This window comes from Diadema antillarum, unplaced genomic scaffold (assembly GCF_040938485.1).
Source record: "Diadema antillarum isolate AM-2024a unplaced genomic scaffold, OU_Dant_1.0 seq00000804_RagTag, whole genome shotgun sequence".
In the NCBI taxonomy this organism is placed as follows: Eukaryota; Metazoa; Echinodermata; class Echinoidea; order Diadematoida; family Diadematidae; genus Diadema; species Diadema antillarum.
In genome coordinates this window covers 203,095-222,500 of record NW_027271686.1, presented here as the reverse complement: position 1 = coordinate 222,500, position 19,406 = coordinate 203,095, and the positions used below count along the sequence as shown (strand labels likewise).

Sequence of the window (19,406 nt, the reverse complement as noted above, 5' to 3'; positions counted from 1 at the left end):
TCTTGAACTTTGAGGTGTTGGACTCTTTGGCTTTTTAAGCAGTAGCAATAATGGGGAACCACAGGAATAGCACCATATTGTATTTTGTAAGTGGGCGACCATGCAACATTGGTATTGTGCTACCCCAAGGCAAACAACATTTTGAAACAACGTTTTGAAACTTTGGATGGGAAGCACCTGTGGTTTCAGAGCAGCAGTATGATTGCACACCACATGGTGGCAGTGGTTTGAGTTGCTCTATCCTTTTCTTCACCTTTCCTATGTCGCTGCACATGTGTAGGATGATTTGATGAGATGAATACATTTGTGAATTCATGAATATCTAGTTCCTGTATCTTCCATGTAGCTTTTCCTGTGAAAATTTGCTACCAGTATCACAACTTGCATCAAATGAAGTGAATACATTTCCAGTATGGTGGAAAATATTGGTTACAATCTTATAGGCAAACAATGGATATTTTGATAATATTCAAAAGCTATATAAGTCATCTGTTCTGTACCCTTGTTCATTGCATTTTTTGTTATTTTGATCAATGTGAAAATATTTTTACTGATGTGAAGGAATAGGGTGTCATAGATCCTGAAACAATAGCACAAGGAATGAGTAAGACAATTCCTGTGGTTAAATTGAAAACAAAGAAAGCAGCAGCAGTCAAACAGTAATGCCCCCATCCACACACACACACACACACGCACACTCAAATCCACTTGCTATAATATAAAGTGTTGACAGAGTACCTTGAAACCCCCTGAGAGCATTGAATGCACATTTATTTAGCGGACAATCACCCAACAATTCTGCATCACCCTCAAGCTCACTGGTACAGCAGAGCCTCGTGGGATACAGCCCTTACAATCAAATGCCAATTGAGAGGGAATCTCAGAAGTAAAGTGGAGTCATTATAGGGCATTGCATATTTGAGCATACAGTTGTAACCTCCACTCTGCAGTGCTATCAATGCTGTTTTGATTTTCTTCCTCTTTAATGCCCTGGGCCAATGTCTCCCTGTTTTCATGTTTGCCCCCAAGCGCTGCTATCTTCGGTACTTGATGCTGGGGGAAGGGGTACTGAGGATATTTTGAGTGTTTTGAACACAAGGCATCATGCAGTTTACATTGTGGAGATGGTCACATATGCAGCAAAGAATATTGATATGATGACCTCTCATTTGAAGATCAGTCACTTATCACATTTGGTAATCACTGCTTGGAAGTTTCTTTTCTTGTTTGCAGGTCATGAACTTCTTTATTCATTTGCCTCGTAATGGTTTAACAACTTCTTGCTTAATGTAAAATTGTTGTAATCCTGAAACAGAAATAAAGGTATGGTGATAGTACTAGAAGCTGAAGTTAGAGATGAATGACACTGGAAATGCATTCATGTTAACAGTAGCATATATATTATTGTTATTATCATCATTACTATTATTGTACACTGCACAATGTAGTTAGTGCCTTTCTAATTCTAGCGGTGTCATAGGTATGGTAAGCAGTCAGCGAGTGTGCTCCATGTGTACACATTGTGATGAGACAGCTATAAGAAATAACCAAATTTTTCTATTTATGCCAAAGTGCAAATGATGATTAATCACCTCTGACTGAGCGTGTTTTCATTTTTCTCATCTTTTTATTTCTTTGAGTCAACCACCTGCTTGCATCTGGTGATATTAAGCCAGTTCCGATGAAATTCGGCCAACCATGTGTGCAGGTAGCACAGCAGCATTGATTATTCACACCCCACATGTGAATGAAGAGGATATTAAAAAGGCAAGAAAACACTCTGGCATCTATCCCTCGCTGACTGTTTACTATGCCGCTTGCCTTTTGCGCCCGGGTGATGCTGAATATGCCCCAGCAGTGTGAACCATCCATGCATGGCATATTTCTTTATTGTCAAGCGGCCGGCAAAACACTCAAACGCGTCTGAGCTCTGTGGTGTAGCTTGCAAGGGATGCGGTATTAAATGCTGATGTAATTCAGTTTGCACCCTATTTGCAGGACCGCAAGCATATTTCAATCAAAGCCGAGGTGTTTTCTTGGTTGGTAGGGGACAGAAGGTGGACGAATGTTGATGATTTGTTTCCAGGCAGCTGTCCACAAAATGGCTCATACCACCTCCCTTTCTCTTTGTCTCTCACTCTCTCTCTCTCTCTATCTCTCACTCTGCTATAGGTAGAAGAAAAGAGTTTGGAAAGTAATATCTGACAGCCAATATTCCATTTCAAAGATGGAAAGACATTTCATATTGATCACTTGTGTTTGGATCTCTCTCTCTCTCTCTCTGCATCTCATCATATGCTGGACTCCAGCATAGACATTGAGATATTTGGAGAAAAGCTGCAGTTGTTTAGATTTGAGATGGACAGATTTGGCAGCAAATTTCAGCATGTAACTGCCTCTGATGAGCAAATATGATACATGATGCCATGGAGCATGTAACCAAATTCACTACATTTCATATGATTTTTTGCTGATTGTACACTTGTATTGTATGTTAAGTTTCTCCGTCTAAGGCCTCTGTACACCAAGCACACTAACGGCAACAGTCTTTTTTTCTTTTTTTTTTTTGCTATCGCTTGCCAAAAGGAACCATGTTTGGTTCTGTTGAAAAAAAAAAAAAATCAATAATTTGGATCCAAAATCACCAAAAATTTTTGTCCTTAGGTCAAAATCAAGAGCAGAAAAAATCATCAGTTTAAGAATTATTTTGTAACAAATTTATTAGTGGGGAACAGAATCAGACATACCAGGTAGTTCCTTTTGGCACACCATAGTAACAAAACAGGCTGTTGCCGTTACCATGTTTGGTGTGCGGAGGCCTTTATTCTGACTTTGTCTGATCTGTCATGCTTGTGGGAGTTATGATATCTAGTTTTTTGTGTTACTGTGATAAATTGGATGGAAAGAAGTTTAGGCTAGAAAAGGGAAAGAATAGGTGACTAAGCCCCTCCCCCCCCCCCCCATCACTTCCATGCAATTTGCAGTATGTCACCATCTTAGTTAGATAACAAAACATATCGTGCTGTGTTATACACAGACAGTGACCTCTGTGTGTGTGTAAACTGAGATGATATTGTGCTATTTAGTGACATGGAAAACAAATAGAATATCTGTTTACTGCAAAATTAAAACTTTTTTTTCAGTGATATCTATGCACTTCCATTCAGATCAAACCAAAGACATCAGGTCAATTAGGTATGAGTGTATAATGTAACAAAAAACTGGTCCCTTTTACCATTACACCATGTAACATATCCATGAAGACCCTGAAGATCATGTAAGATATACATGGGATGGTTTGATGTTTTTTTCTGTATTAAATCTCTTAACTCCTACATAAGATTAGTTATCACATGTCAGTGTGTTGTGTACTCTGGAAATTGACTTCAGTTTTAGTGTGAGAGGCCAAACTTGCTCAGTACAGACCAATACAATAAATGAGTATGTCGGTGAAGAATTGAGTAAAGCAACAAATTAAATATAGAACAGAATAAAGGTATGCATGTGTTATCGAATTCAAAATGTATAGATCAACAAGATGGACACCTTCATCTTTATGCCATTTTTTCCACTGAAGCCATCACCAACCGAGAATGAAACTTAGTTTGAAGTTATGCTATACACACTTTTACTAATGCATGCTCTTCATTTTGTACATAGTTTCTTGCTTACTTCCCTGCCCCTAACATCCCAAATCCATAGTGCACAAAGTTAATTAAGGTCTTTCCCCCCCCCCCCTTTTTCAGAATCAAATAAGGGCAGAGGGAGATGCAATCATGTTGACAGGAGGTAATTGCACATATCAGCAGCCATTTGGGCGCAGTTAGGACGCGTTAATGACATCACACAAATTTAGAAGTGTAATTGGCAACCATCACGCAAGAGGCGAGGAAGAATGCTTACTGCACTACTCAGATTTTTTCCTTTGTCTCTCTCTCTCTCTCTCTCCCTCTCCCCCCCCCCCCTTTCTGTTTGAGTAGGGTCATTAAAAACTGTGTTAGATAGTCATTATTAATAATGTACCGCTCACACCATGTCGTGCAGGTACTGAATGGGACTTAATTGTAATGATGTTTAATCACCACGTTAATACCCAGCAGAGAAGGGTTGATTACCGTAGAAATGCATGGATGCTTTTGTGTGCTGTCTGCAGCTAGTGCTTAAATGGCCTGTCGTGTGTTGGGTTTTAGTTTCTTTGAAGTTTTAATTTCCTTTTTTTAGTTCAGTATCTAAATGTCTCATGTAAAGATCATTAAAAGTTTGTGAGTTTTTTTTCTCATACTAATTAGTGTAAATCTTCATGGATTTTGCTATTGTTTTCATATGCCAGTCATTTTTTTTTCCTCCTATTGATATATGACCTCTATTTGTTGCGTCTGTTGTCATTCATCTTGTTTGGCAGCTCATTCAAGGCATGCTGCAAGAATCCAGCAAATATGTGTGCATTTATCAACTCACTTCTGAGTAGAATTATTAAAGGTCTTTAAACAACTTTCAGGGAGATTTGGGCAGCTGCTAAACACAAAACTGTTTTGATTGTGGGGTTAGAAATGCATTTCTGAAACGCCAAAAAAGATGCAAAATGCAAATGCGTTTGAGCCAGAAACACATTTCTGTAGAGATGATATCGACGTAAAATCGTTTTGAAATGCATTTAATAGCTTGGACCTGCCCACGCCAACCACTGCCAACTGCACATCTCTGCTCCTGTGGTCAAACTGCACAGTGGATCTGCTCTGTGATATTGACTCATGATAGATATGATATACTGTAAAAGTCGTTTCTTTCGCGGTGGTTTTCTTTTTGCACTTTTCGCGCTTTGAGGTTGAACCGCGAATTTAACATCACGCGAAAATGTTTTAAACTCGCCGTTTGTTACAATGCTATTGCGCACATGCACACACGAAGATTCCGCGCATTGAGTGTATTGATGGTTCACACACAGCGATACTGCGCAATGTAGGTACAAGCATGTTATAAAGTACTCGAGAGATGGGATTTCAGGTAAGCCTGTATTTAATTTTGATTTCTATTTAATGAATAAAAGAATAATTGGATTATAGTTTGGGTTTTAAAGTGCAAAATAAAACAGTTTTTGCCGACTGTGAATTCACAGATTTTGCCGACCGCAAATCTAAACACACGCGAAAAAGTCGGCACCGATGGAAACCGTGAAGGTATCTGTATGCGACAGAAACCACTTTTACAGTATGCAACAACTCGAGAAACACGATCCTAAAGGCCTCTGTAAATGCTTTTGATAGTGGATACCTGGTATGAAATGTGTTTCAAACATGGAAAAGATGATAAACACAGCCATAGACATCTAAAATTTGCTCTAGGAAAAGTACCAAAAGACTAAACAGATAGGGTTTTGTGTTATGATGTTATAATATATTGAAAATCATTGTGCAATTATTAGCAGAGGTAACAACAGAAAAATCAGAAACCTGACTACAACTTTTGGTAGAAATAAGTGGTTTGAAAACAGAAAGCCTAAATTTCCCCCTCTTGGAGTGAGTCCCCTGTTGTTTTGTATTCACTTGGTTGTAATTTTATTTATGGCCAGAATAATTGCTTTTGAAATCATAGTCCTTTCCCATTGAGCTGTCCGTCTGCCCTCTTTCTAAGTCATCATTACATCTGCCCTTATTTCCACTCCTCTCTCTCTCTCTCTTTCTTTGCTGCTGCTGTCTGTTATGTGCTGTCCTGTCTCCACTAATGGGCATTAGGGAGCAGATGCACAGACAACTGTTGCCACTGACGACCACTGGCCTGCATCCATTATGCATGGGGTATGGGGTGTGTGCTTTTTTCCCCCAAAGTTGTTGTTTGTGTTGTTATTCTTCATTTTATCATTTGAATTTGGCTGGAGACATTTCATGTACTCTTTCAGGGTGTGTGTTAGTGGAAATGGTGAGTGAGGAAATGATGGACAAGACTGTGACTGTAGTTCTCCTCCAACTTGTTATGACTGGACCCTCATGTGGTACAGCTTCTCTAGCCCCCCTCATTAATATTATTTGTTGCTTGCTTTTACATGGTTTCATTTCCTCCACTCTTGGTCTCTAGATATATGTACTGGTCACAGACCTACCTACTGGTCACTTTGATACACAAGTGTGTAGTTTTGAAACGTGGCAGCAACCGGCAAGCGTTGTGTGGTGGTCTGACTGGTGAGAGTAAGACTGACAAAAGAGTGAAAATGTCCTTCTTTTGAGATCAGAGACAGTGTTGCACACATGATAAACCAGTACTCAATGTTTAGGGGATGTACAGCATTGCTTTTGTTGCTATATTAAAAGAGAAGTGATTTTCAATTTGAGGCAAATTAACCCGTTGAGGACGGATTGATTTTGCTGCAACAGGCATTTCACATAAACACCTGCCCAAGTGTACTCTGGACTCAGTGGGTTAATGGAGTGATATCTGCTCTCTCCTTTTGTCAACAGGAAGACACTGAAATGGGTTCTATGATATTAGTGTTGGTGTGTGACTAGTAGCTCTTCAGTAAGGCATCACATAATTTGGTATATGTGTGCTTGTGTGTAAGGGTGTTGTGATGTTGATTTATTAATGGGAAAGAATCCCAGGAGATATTTGTCTGAGCAACATTTAGTGATTTTGTAACTGCACCTTTACATGTCTGTCCAGTTCTATGCATCATGCCATTGATCACTTTATATCACTCTATATCCAGTGATAACACTATCTGTTAATCTATCTATCTATCCATCTACTTGGATGAGTCTTTCATGTTTGTCATCTGTTTCCATCATGGACAGTATCTCTCATTGTCAAAGCTTAGAGCACTATTAGGCTACTTACCTATATCCATCCTTCCATCTTTCTATGTTTGTATGTTATCCATCAGTCCAGTTTTCGATCATCCATCTAGCTGTCTAAATATCTATTTGGTCAGTTTACCTCCCTCCAATTTGAAAGGCATTTTATATATGGTTCAAAGGAGACATTCTTTGCTAGAAAATAAGGATGTGATTACTGCCTCCCAAGAGACCAACCATTCATGAAGATAAGAGAGAGAGAGAGAGAGAGAGAGAGAGAGAGAGAGAGAGAGAGAGAGGAATAGAATAAAGAAAGAGAGGGAAAGAAAGAGAAATACATATGGGAAAAAAGAGAGGTATAGAGGAAGAAAGAGAAAGCAGTAGAGAACAAGAAAAAAGAGAAAGCCAGAAGTGGTGATCTCAATCAAGTTGCACCAAAATCAATGGCATGCTTACCTCCTTTTTCTCTGAAAATGTATGTCATGTAGGCTGTGTTTATCAACTTTCCCATGTTTGAAACAGTGTTTCAATACCCGCTATCAAAATGTATCAATAGCAAATGCCTTTTGGATCATGTTTCTTGAGTTGCTGCATGTTATCAATGCGCAACTCCATTGCGCAGTTTGACCCGAGGAGTGGAGATGGCTGATAGTTGGAAGTGATTGGTGTAGGCAGGTCCGAGCTGTTAACATGTTTCAAAAAGACTGTGTTAATCAACTCTACAGAATGTGTTTCTGGCTCAAACATGTTTATGATTGTGCTTTCTTTTTGCATTTCAGTAATATGTTTCTAACCCCATAATCAAAACAGCTTTGTGTTTTATTATCAACCGTCTAAAACCCCCTGATTATATTTTGGAAACCTTAATTCTGCACCAGAAGTAAGTTGATAAATGCAGGTCCATAGACATCACTACTCAGAGAATGGAAAGTAATCACCTTGCGAATCACAGTGGAAAAGTTCCAATGACATTCCGCAGCAATATCAGTATAAATTCTACATCTGGTCCCCATCCCTCTAAAAGAAACAACATTGCCTTTCAGTCTTTCATGTGGGCCATTCTCAGATTAAGTGTTCAATTCCATGTGAGTAAAACCGAAAAATCAACCACAAAGTAATACATACAAAGATGTGTTTTCGGAAACTTCAAAACCGGTCAAATACGAAACAAAAAGTGGAACATTCTAAATGATGGCCATTCATTGAGTAAAAATGAATTGAAATAGAGCATCATATATGATTTTTGATCACCAATCAGATACGTTACCGCAAATTTACATGTTGTAATGGACTCCTAACTCTGAATTAAATTTATTGTTTTGATCCAATTTCTGTTCAGGAAAATACATCTGTCCCCCCTAAAGATATTGGGGTTTTTCAAGAGGTAAAGATGTTGTCATCCCTTGCTAATTGGTAGAAATTATTTCTGTGTGGTAGGTTGAAATATGCTTTTTGCTGAAATGAAATATAACCTTAAGATTCACTTTGTATTTTTAGCAAATTTCGCTTACAAATAAAGTTTCGAATCCCACAAATCATGCAAAGGGAACGATCCGATCTGGAATTTCCACAGGAAACAAATATGAATTGCTTTCCTGGGGAAATAACTATTGAAAAACATCGAATCACCTTTGGTAACGTATCTGGTAAAATATAAGTAATAATTTTAGTTGTGTATGAATTAATAAATATCACCTGTTTAATTATTTACCTCATGAATTGATGTAAAAATGAATGATGTAAGCCAAAATTAACCATTTTAAACATTGTACGTAATATTTAAACTATGAAATGTAGTGGAAAAGAGCCATAAATGTGAAAGCTGAGTTCTTCATTCACAGAATATTCTCATCTTACGTCTGAATGTATTTATCCATCTGACTGTAAATATTCATTAAGTTTTGATGGATAATGCAAACAAGGTTTGAAAAATATATTTTTGCAGGCACTTAGAAGGAAGTAGGTACACTCTCTATGAACTCGATATGCTAAACAGTTGTTTGACCTATGGTAACGTATTTGGCTCATCCCTTTTAATGAAAATGAATAAATAATTGTTCAACTTATCAATGAATCTTGAGTAGTTCTTCATATGTTGAAAAACACTAGAATAAATACGCAACAGAACACTGAAACTTTTCTCGGAAGCGTTTCATAAACTACTTTTTACTCTTTCAAAGTTTGGTAACGTATCTGGCGTACCGTAAATGAATCTGTCGGTGAAGTTACAAAGCGATTTCTACTGAATATTCTTCATTTGAACATAACTTTATTTTTTTATGGAAGCGTCATTCTATGCAGAATTGTTTTATGAACACTTTGTTTTACATAACATTATTTGTCACCGTGGGTGCCCTGAATTATACGTAACGTATCTGCTAAATCTGAAAAGCAAAAAACTGATATGCTGAATCTTAGCTTCGTCTTGTAAAATAAACGTTCAAAGTTGTTGCATAGAATATGAAAGTGGCTGGGTTTTATAGAATAGAACTTTGGAGTTTATGAGCACACAACGATTTGTTTGTAAAAACATTTACAATTTCTTTTCAGCATTTTGATTATGTGGTAACGTATCTGTCGGAAAACTTGGCATTAAGTTGTGAGACACTGACGCACAAAGAAAAATCATGTGGAAGTGTTGCTCTTTTTCACCTCTCTGTCCTTTTGGTGTAAGAATATAATCCTGAGGTCCAACAAAACGAAGCATGTAATGTGTAGGGATGAATATTGACCAGATTTGATCCCCAGAAAGCACAAGACCAATGAGCAAAATTCGGTCACGTATCTGGGGTAACGTATCTGTGGTAACGTATATGGTCGATCATATTATTATGAGAGCGATATCTACCAAATATTTCTCACTTGTACTAAACTTTAATGTTGAATCGATGCGTCATTCCGAGGAGTAATGCATAATATACATTTTGTCTGACATTGCAATATCTGTCGGAGTGGGTGGGGTGAAAAGTATGTGACGTATCTGTCCAAATAAAAGTGTAGAAAACCGATATTTCAAACATTATACCGTATTCTCAATAAAGAGCTGTTGCACAAAAAATCTAAGTACTTGCAGTGTATGAAGTATATCCTCAGGGTTTCATATACACAGGGTCATTGCATAGTCTTGTTATTTTCCCAATGCTGTAACACTAAAGAAACTGGTAACGTATCTGGCGGTGAATTTGGCGACAGGTTTCAAAAGGCTATAAAAAAAGAAGTCAATAAAAATTTTGGAACTTTTTGAGTATTGTGATTAGCACATATGATGTGCTCATCGTCCATGAAAATGATATTTAGAAAGTGTGTTTGTGGACGGAGAGGAGCAATAAAACATAATTCTGAAATAGCCGGCGACACTGCGTTTTGGGGGTCTTAACGAAGTTTAACAGCAAGATTTTATACAAAAAGGCAGACGACCGCATTTGATCGTGTTTATTTCTAACAAATAAAGTCCTCGTGATATATTATAAACATTTAAATAGTATCTAATAGGTTTCAGGGAACCGCAAACTGTCATGGAATGTCGGCGACACCAAAATTCCGTATTTGAACGCTTTTGCTGAGAATGGGCCATGTAGCACTTTCAAAATACCAACAGATCTAAAAATCTCAAAAACACTCCAAAAATCAAAGGTTTAAACAGAAATTGGTTTGGGGAATGCCAATAATTCTTGGGTGTAGATACATAATAAAAAATCACTGTTATGATCGCATCGTGATGCAAAAGTCAGTCATCTGGAATTTTCAAAAACTGGAATGATAATTTGCCCCCAGCAGTGTGTTTTAATTACATGCACACACACACACACATACATATACACACACACACACACACACACACACACACACACACACACACACACACACACACACAAATTAGTTCCTTTTTTTATATGCACCTCGCATCAGTACGTCCAGTGCAGTTTGGAGATTTAAAGTGTTTCACTTGCAGTCGAATAAGTTTGTTTATTGTTGTTTGTTTAGTTTTTTTTTTTTTTGCATCTGTATGAAATTAGATAGGATTTTTCATTGCAATCCAAAAACTGAATTGATTCTTGTGTGTGAATTGGCCTAATGAGAGAATCCATTTACAGAAAGAGATTTGTGCAAGTCAACAGAGGTGCTCTTAGAATTCAGGAGAAGCAAGATTACAGAGAAAGAGGGAAAAGATTTCAGGAAGAAAGTTGAAAGTGAGAGATTGCTTTCCAAGACAGTATGGTTCCCTTCAGGATTTAGACAGTTTTACAACACAGCAAGATATCAGCTCTCAAGTTTTCAAGAAATGAATTTTTCCAAGAAACCTTAAAGAAGAAATCCACTCCAGAATTTTGTAAAATCCATAAGAAAGAGAAAAAATTCCTTACAGAACGGTGCAAAAATGATCAAAATTGAATAAGAAATAAGAAGTTATGACATTCTGACATTTCAGTTTCTTGGCACACACTTTTTGACCAGCTGTTAAGAATATTCACATCAGCAAGTTGATGATATCATGTCATCACAATTTCTTATTCATTTCATATACAGAAATGACAAAAGTGTCATATTTCAGCTCTATGAATATAGAACCTGCCTTAAACCACCCGAAATACATAAGAACAAATGCTAACTATAATATATTTTGATATGGGATTATTTTCTTTTATTTTCTTTTTACTTGTCTCAGCTAATAATGATTTTTTCAAATTTTATATAATACATACATGAAAAATTGTGAGGGCATGACATCATCATCTCGCTCATTTGAGTATTCCTAAGGAATGGCCAAGAAATGTTTTCTGCAAAAAAGTGAAATTTCAAAGTGTCATATCTTCCTTATTTCTTTTCTGATTTTTGTCATTTTTGCAACATTCTGTAAGGATTTGTATTTATTTATTCATTTGGGGGATGGATTTCCTCATTAAAACATATTTAGATAATGTCCAGAAAGATGATGTAGTGATGCTAATGATGTTTAATTATAAAGTTAACAGATTCTTTCTGAGTACACAGAGAGGAGGAGATAAGTCAATGTGCACAAATGTTGGAGAAACATGTTTGATGCACATTGATTTTCGTGTTCTTCTTGCATCTGAATGAGGACAAGAAACCGTGATTCGGTCATCACATTTTTCATTAACATCTTACCGTCCATGGTCCTGGGGGCTTTTTGTCCATTAACTTTTGTGTGATTGTGAGTGGGCAGCTGTCGTCTGAGCAGCATGGCCACTAAAACACTTTGTAGGAGGGGATCCCTGTTTAATCCAGTATTCACTTCCATACGCATGTAACAATGCATCACTCAGATACTGTATGTACGTTTATGGTGAATGCATGTCTGTATATGCGTCCTGTGGCATGCATGCTTTATACAGAGAACTGCGCTTTGATTACAAGGCCAGGGAGATTGCACCACAGCTGCCACAGCGGAATGTCATTTGGGGGGTTTATGGTCAGCGATGAGACACATTTTAGCATCGGAACAGCCTGTTACATTAAATGTGATTATAAACATGTCTCTCAGACATGACTACAAAGAATGACACTTTTCTGCCATCTGCTAACGGACTGAAAATATCTCACTGCCGAATATATTACAGAGAGGGCATTCCATGTGGCATACATACGTACAAACATCCGTTTCACAATGTAAGGACGAGTCAACTGAATGATGTTCATGGTCACGCATATAAGTTAAAAAGAGGCGCACATATACATGGAAAATAGCAAGCCAAGATGGATGAAAAAGAGATATCAGTTTTGATGGTGATGTGTTTGAGTGTGTGTGTGTGCGTCTGTGTGTTTTTGTGTTGGTGTTGTCACATGAGAACTGTTTTGTGTTATCAAATTCAGGTGGGATTACCAATTTCCATCCATATAGCTGAAGCCAGTTTCAGTTTTCACTTCACAAACAGAAAATGAAATCAAAATTTGCTGTCATCATTCCTTGGCTATTTTTTTTTTTTTTAAGATTTAAAAAAAAAAACCACTCCCTCGCTTGACTTTTTTCTTTACTTGATTAATTATCTGCTCATGTGACAATTTACATTTAATTTGTGTTTCTGTTTAGTTTTTGTTTGTCTTTTAATGATGGTATGTGTCTCAAAATATACAGTCTGGAAATATTTAGTTAGTTGCTGGCTTTGAGATGGTCATTGTATGTAGCAGGGATCTGCTTCTCCTAGATGCAGCATACTTTATCCAAAACATCATGGATGACATTTTGATTACGCACATGAAGCCAACATGTCAGAAACTAGCAATTGATTTTCCAGTGGCTGACTTGGGTCAAACAAAAGCAATTTGTTTTTTAGGTTTGTTTGTTTGCTTGATGTTCTTGTTTGCATTTTCGTGATGCTTAATGCTTTGAAGATATCATGTTAGCCTGAGTTCTTTCTCATCTCTTCTTCTCCTCCTCCCTCTTCGTGGTCTCCTCACCCAGATTCCAGGAAGACACTAAAAGATGTCCTCGCAGAGTTTCATGGAAACGGAGTACTGTCCAAGTACAACCCAGAACAGGTAAGATGAATTTCAGATTTAGATGGTCTTTCTTCCCGTCACTTGCAAAATTTTCCAAGATCAATATGACACTTGAAACCTTGCAAAAGCAATATGGCAAAAGCTCCATTTCATGTTGTTAATGGTTTTGAGTGAGGGATCAGTGCTTGGTGTACACTTGTCTGAAAGAAACAAAACAAAACTAAACCATCCAAAGCAATTATTATGGCAGCTTATGATTGATTTTTGTTTTTTGGTCTTGATTTTCAGTATTGATTTCACGTTTTATTATTTGGCAATTGTCATTTGTGAGCTATATCTGTGTAAATATATTTCTTTCTCTCTCTCTCCCTCTCCCTCTCTCTCTCTCTCTCTCTCTCTCCCTCTCTTATATATATATTTGTATTATACATGACTTCTTTTGTGTTGTATAACTTTAAACTCAGAAAACTTCTACCTCTGAGCTCTATTTATATTAGCCTCAGATCTCTAAAACTAAATTTTATTTATTACTGAGTAAAAACTTTAAGATTCTCTAGGTATTTTGATTGTTTTTGCTTGTGACCCCCTTTTTTTAAAGCTGAGAATGTCGCTCCTTTCCCATCCCAGTTACTGTTTTCTCCAAAAATCCATCCATCTTGTGCTACACAGTTTGAAATGTTCAAACACTACTTGGGGTCCTGGGATGATGTAAATCCAGGCAAAGAATTGAACAATTTCACACAAATGTATCTGGAAAAAAACAAATTCAGGTGATGAAGTGGTGTTCGTTAGGAGCTGCCATGGGTGATTCAGGTGCTTAGTGGTTAATGATGATTTGTAGTAGAAATATTTGACTAAAAATCTAGTGTGAGATTTGTTAAATGATTCAGTATCAGCTTATTTCACATCTTCCAAAGAAGAAAAGATCAAAGATAAGTTTGTTTCCAGTCGTTTTGTTTCCAGGAAGTACTAAAACAAGTGTGCTTGGGGTATCATTATCTTTGCCCTTGAAATAGCATGCAATAAACTGCATTGAAGTGCAGGGACAATTGAACATCTCTTATAGATCATCAGATATTTTCAGAAACTAGACTAAATCTCTGAAACAATATTCTCCCCGTGCCTTAATACAATGACAAGAAATCAAGAGATGCTACTACTACTACAACTACGTCATCCTCTTTCATCAAGTGGGATTTTCATCTGTCTCAGACGTTCTACAAATAAACTTCATCATTATCCTCCCCCCCCCCCCACTTCATCAGAGAAGGAACCATCCCACTCCCAAGGGGTAACGATTGTAGGCAAGAGCAATTATTGTTGCGGCCACCTTCATTTGAAGTGTTGTGTGTCAATTGTGGATTTGGGGAGTGGAACCGAATACGCCACTTTCGTCACTGCGTTTTCCTCCCTCCTAATGAGAGCGTAGTGACTTCCATTTTGGTGTTAAACTATCACGCAAGAGAGCCCACCTTGTGACGCAATCGGAGTATTATGCCATTCACTTCTGCCGATCCTCGTTTTCGCCACTCCCGAAATAGCTCCTCGCCCCTTCTATTTACGGTGCACATCCAAAGCCCTCAACAAAGTTGGCTCTCCTTTCATGGGGGCTGTGAGACAAGCAAGTAATTTTTGGCTTTAGGGAAAATCAAGCCGTGTAGACCAGGGAAATCTTCCTGCCAGTGAGGAAAATCCTCGATGACGTCTACTTCAAAAAAGTCTCATGGCACTCACACGTTAAAACTCGTTCAATTTACATACATGTAGGATCCCACTCATGTAAAGTATACCAGTACAATTCCTGCTTTTCAGCCTTTCCATCCTGATATACTGCCTTTGAGTTTGTACTATAAAACCGGGTCAGTGGTAAGCAATAGGGGAAAATTGGCCATTAGCAAGGATCCAAAGTGATAATCTCTTTTTATAATTCTTTTGCTTCCTTCAAAAGATGAAGGTTTTTTAATGTATTACTATATTTCGTCAATTTCTTGCTTTTGTTAAGGGCAGATTTGTGCTATTGAGAACCAGAAATGCCTGCAATGATTTGACTCTGCGGCATACACAACTTCATGCATTGAATAAAACAGAAGTCAAGAACCAGATAGATCCTTTTCTTATTAAAAGCTTCTGTTTTCGTCTAAACTTCTGAGAGATATTTCTGTGCATTCTGTTACTCCCCCTAATGAGGCATCCTGTACATCACTTAAGCCTTGAGGATAGCGGATGTGAAAAGTTGATTAAGTTACCTAAACATACAATCACAATACACTGTATACGCAATATATTTAGCGTGTCTGATTTTTTGTGAATTGGGACTTATCGTCAATGTTGTGAGTGGTTAAATTTGTGACTGTGGAGTACATTGCTGAATGGAGAAATGCATGCAGCCATGTATATTCATGTCGGGATCAGAGTTAATACTTTCATGTGTTTTCTTATTTGTGAATAGCATTGGGCTCACAAAATTTGAGAAAATAAAAACCTTTACGTTGATGGAGGGCAATTTGTCAATCATTGTCTGTTTTTGCACATTGTCTACAAGGTAAAAGAACTTGTCTAATTATTTCTGATGTGATATTCATAAATGATAAGTATGAAATAAATAAAATAAATCAAATTGATTTGCAATAAAAACCTTGTGAAATATTTGGCATACAGAGTATTTGGCGGTGGCTACACCAGTTAAAGGGATGGTACAGTATTGGTGGAGATGAGAATTGGGCCTTAAACTTTTTGCAAGATACCAAGAAAACACTTATGATACAGTACAGAGCATACCATTTTAAAAGGAATTCAAAGTTTATTTGATGAAAATCGGGTTTGGAATGACTGAAATATCCAAAAACAAAGTAAAACAAAGCAATCGTAATAAAGTGTGGGTCCCACACTTTATTAGAATCACTCTTTTTTGATATCTCAGCTATTTCAAAACCAATTTTCATCAAATAAACGTTGGATTCCTCGTACAATTACATGCTCTTTCATATTTCATAAGAGGTTTCTCGTCATCTCACCAAAAAATATCAGAAACCTGAAATTATAGGTCTCAACCAAAACTGTACGATCCCTTTAACATTCGTCATCTGTCTATTTCATATCATGGGATGAACATAGAATGGTCATGGACATGAATTATGAGTTTCCCAAGCTGTCCTCAGCATGAGTGAGTGTTGCCCCGAGTCCTTGGGATACATGAAATGTTCAGCTGCAGCGTATTGTTTTTTGTTTTTGTCTTTTTGCTGTGGAGCTGAAAAATCAGGGCTGCTATTGAAAGGCCACAAACATGGGGAATAAAGACTCCAGAGAAATAACTATTACAAACAACAATAACAAGATCAACAGAAGGGACAAACCAATGACAAACTTACACCCACAGGCAAATCCGTGCACATGCAAGAGTAGCTTCATTATGTGAGAGGAAATTACGGAATGTAGGGAGTCTTTGCTACCTTATACACAATGTCCACTTAACTATTCTGAGAGACCTGCAGCTCTCTCTAATGAGAATAATACAGTGGGATTTCCCCTCTTTTTCCCCCCACTTTATCCATTTTGTGCAATCATGATTTTAATCGTCAATGAACCAGCTTGTTCCCAGTACAAGTCCAGATGTGGTCCCCCCCCCCCCCCCCGCACCTTTCGTACACGTATGTCCTTGTTGAAAATGGTGTTAAATATAAGTACATATTTCCATCAGAGTCATAAGGGCAATGATTAGTAATGTTTTTAGTCCAAAATTTCTGAGCTGCATGGTCAGACATCATACCAGTGTTTTAAGACATTATGTAATACTGAGTAGCAATTCAAAATTACATGCTTTAAGAATCAAACTATCATTAAACTATCATTGTGTTATAGGATTTACATGCAGTTAAACAATGAACCATTAAGTAGAGGGTTTGTTGCATTGCATGCCTATGTGGTCTTAATTTCTTAGAATGGATTTATACAAGGCAATCAGAATGGTTCAGCAAATGTGTTGTTTTCTTTAATTGAGCCACCACTATTAATCATTTTATCTTATCTGAACTCTTTTGTTACCATTCAGAAAACCCACATTTCAGATGTCTGAACATATGAAACACTGAAAATGTCAGAATTTTCTTTTATCATTGAAGAGCTTATACTACTACTGTAGTACTCTAGAAGTCAATCGTGAAACATCAACTCCTGAATCATGTCAGGGAAGAATAATGTTGATTTGCAACAATTGCATGCCGCCTTATACAAAAGCATTTCTAAAATCTTATACATTGCAAACAAACAATAGATATGAAATTATGCAGGTACACTAGGAGTGAGGTGATCTAGACAATAAAGTACAAGAAATAGACAACAGGTATTGCAGTAGCCAGAGGCAGATTATGATGTAAGATGATTGTGAAGAAATTTACTAGACATGCAGTTAATGTTGAGATTTAGGGTGAAGATGTATGTTTTAAAAAGAAATGTTCTGACAAGGTCTACATGAGAGGCATCAGAAATGTGTGTGGGGAAGCTGTTCATCAGTCTCTGTTAAGACCAAGAACATGTGTATGCTAGCACCAGTGACATGACATTTGCTCCCAAGTGTAAGTGACTTGTTTGGCAACTTGAACACTGCATGAAAATGAATGTGTACTTGCACATGTTACAAGTTTAATAAAAAAGAAGAAAAAAACTTTTTCTTTTGTCCACCCAGCCAATCAACTATGAGGGCTTCAAGCTCTTCATGGAAACCTACCTGGACGTTGACATGCCGGAGGACCTCTGTCGACATCTCTTCCTCTCCTTCGTCAAGAAGACACCCTCTTCGACACGCCACACCAGTCGGGAGCGGGAGAAGGGCCGCGACTACGACGTGGGCAGCGCCGTCGCCACGGTGACCACGGCTACGGCCTGTGCTGCCATCACGGGAGGCGGGTCACCGATCGACATTACTGGTCAGACCAGCGGTGGAAATAATGCTGACGGAAATGAGCTCACAAATGGTAAGCAGCACTCCTATTGCCAAGCCATACAAAGAGAAAATGGCCACTCATTAGATGCAAGTCCTTTATCTACTATCACTTACTTGATACACTGACTTTCAGTGAATATTTCATATGTGCAATATGCATATAAGCACATTCTTTTATCCCACTTTCTATTCTTGAAATACGTTGAACTTCATAAGCCATATGTAGCTGATATTTGTTGAGGTTTTTTTCTTCAGCAATCTGATATCAGTAATTGAATAGATTTTAACTAGCGGTACCTAAATATTGGCTACAGTACATAAAACTGAGGAGATATTTGCAGTACAGATTTGAAGATGACACCACCATTTTTATTGCATCAGCGACAGGTTGGACAATGGCTTTAACATCATGAATAATCCAATGCTGTCCAAGTAGCATCATCTGGGTTTTTCTTTTACTACTTTTGCTCATCTGCAAATTTTTCCCCTTTGCGACATTTTCTCTCTTTTTTTTTATGTCGCTTAGTAAATCTTGATACGGGATGTTACTCCTTCATGCATTGGTGATGAATCCGCTCAGGACGACAAGGCAAAGTTGTCAACAGGGATGACATTTACACAGTTTGTTAACTCAGCCTCCCCTCGAGTTATACTCATGTCATCCACAACCAGACAATGTCTGATATACTCTGCAGTAATGACTGTAACAGGAGTTGTCGTAGAAGAAAAAACAACAGCAACAGAGATGGGAGAAGAGGAAAAGAAGTAATGGAGACCCTTTTCAGAACTTTTTAGTTAAGGCGTGTAGAAGCACATTTCATACTAACCACTATATTCTGTACAAATCAGAAAGGAAACTTGCGTTTCTTGAATCACGATCATGTTTCAGAGGTACGTTTTCCAATCAAGAATTGCCCGATTCTGGGTGCGCATTTTGTAATCTGCCTGATTTGTCCTTTACAACATGATTAAAATTGTGAAGCTCGGGTTGGCTTTCATTCTATTCTGCCAACAAGCCATGTTCTCCTTCTATGCAAACCAAAGGTGCCTGCACATGAGTACTCATGTTGTACTCCCACATGCATTTGTACACTTGCAGCAGTGTGTTTGATTGACAGGTAATAGAGTTGGCAACAAAAAACATAGCTCTTTGTATGAAATGCCAGGAGGATTTCAGACTGAAAACACTCTGTAAGTCAAGAAAGATTGTATGAGGAGAAAGT

At 37.7% G+C, this 19,406-nt stretch overlaps 1 protein-coding gene across 5 annotated transcripts in view; it reads left to right on the top strand.

Moving 5' to 3' along the window:
• LOC139739542 (diacylglycerol kinase beta-like) overlaps nucleotides 1–19,406 on the top strand; it is a 165,725-nt gene that overhangs the window by 71,009 nt on the left and 75,310 nt on the right. For all 5 annotated transcript variants that reach the window (XM_071650145.1, XM_071650144.1, XM_071650142.1 and 2 more), the window contains exons 2-3: nucleotides 13,207–13,283; nucleotides 17,926–18,214. In XM_071650145.1, coding sequence (XP_071506246.1) covers nucleotides 13,207–13,283; nucleotides 17,926–18,214 — 366 coding nt within the window. The remainder of the gene's footprint in view (nucleotides 1–13,206; nucleotides 13,284–17,925; nucleotides 18,215–19,406) is intronic.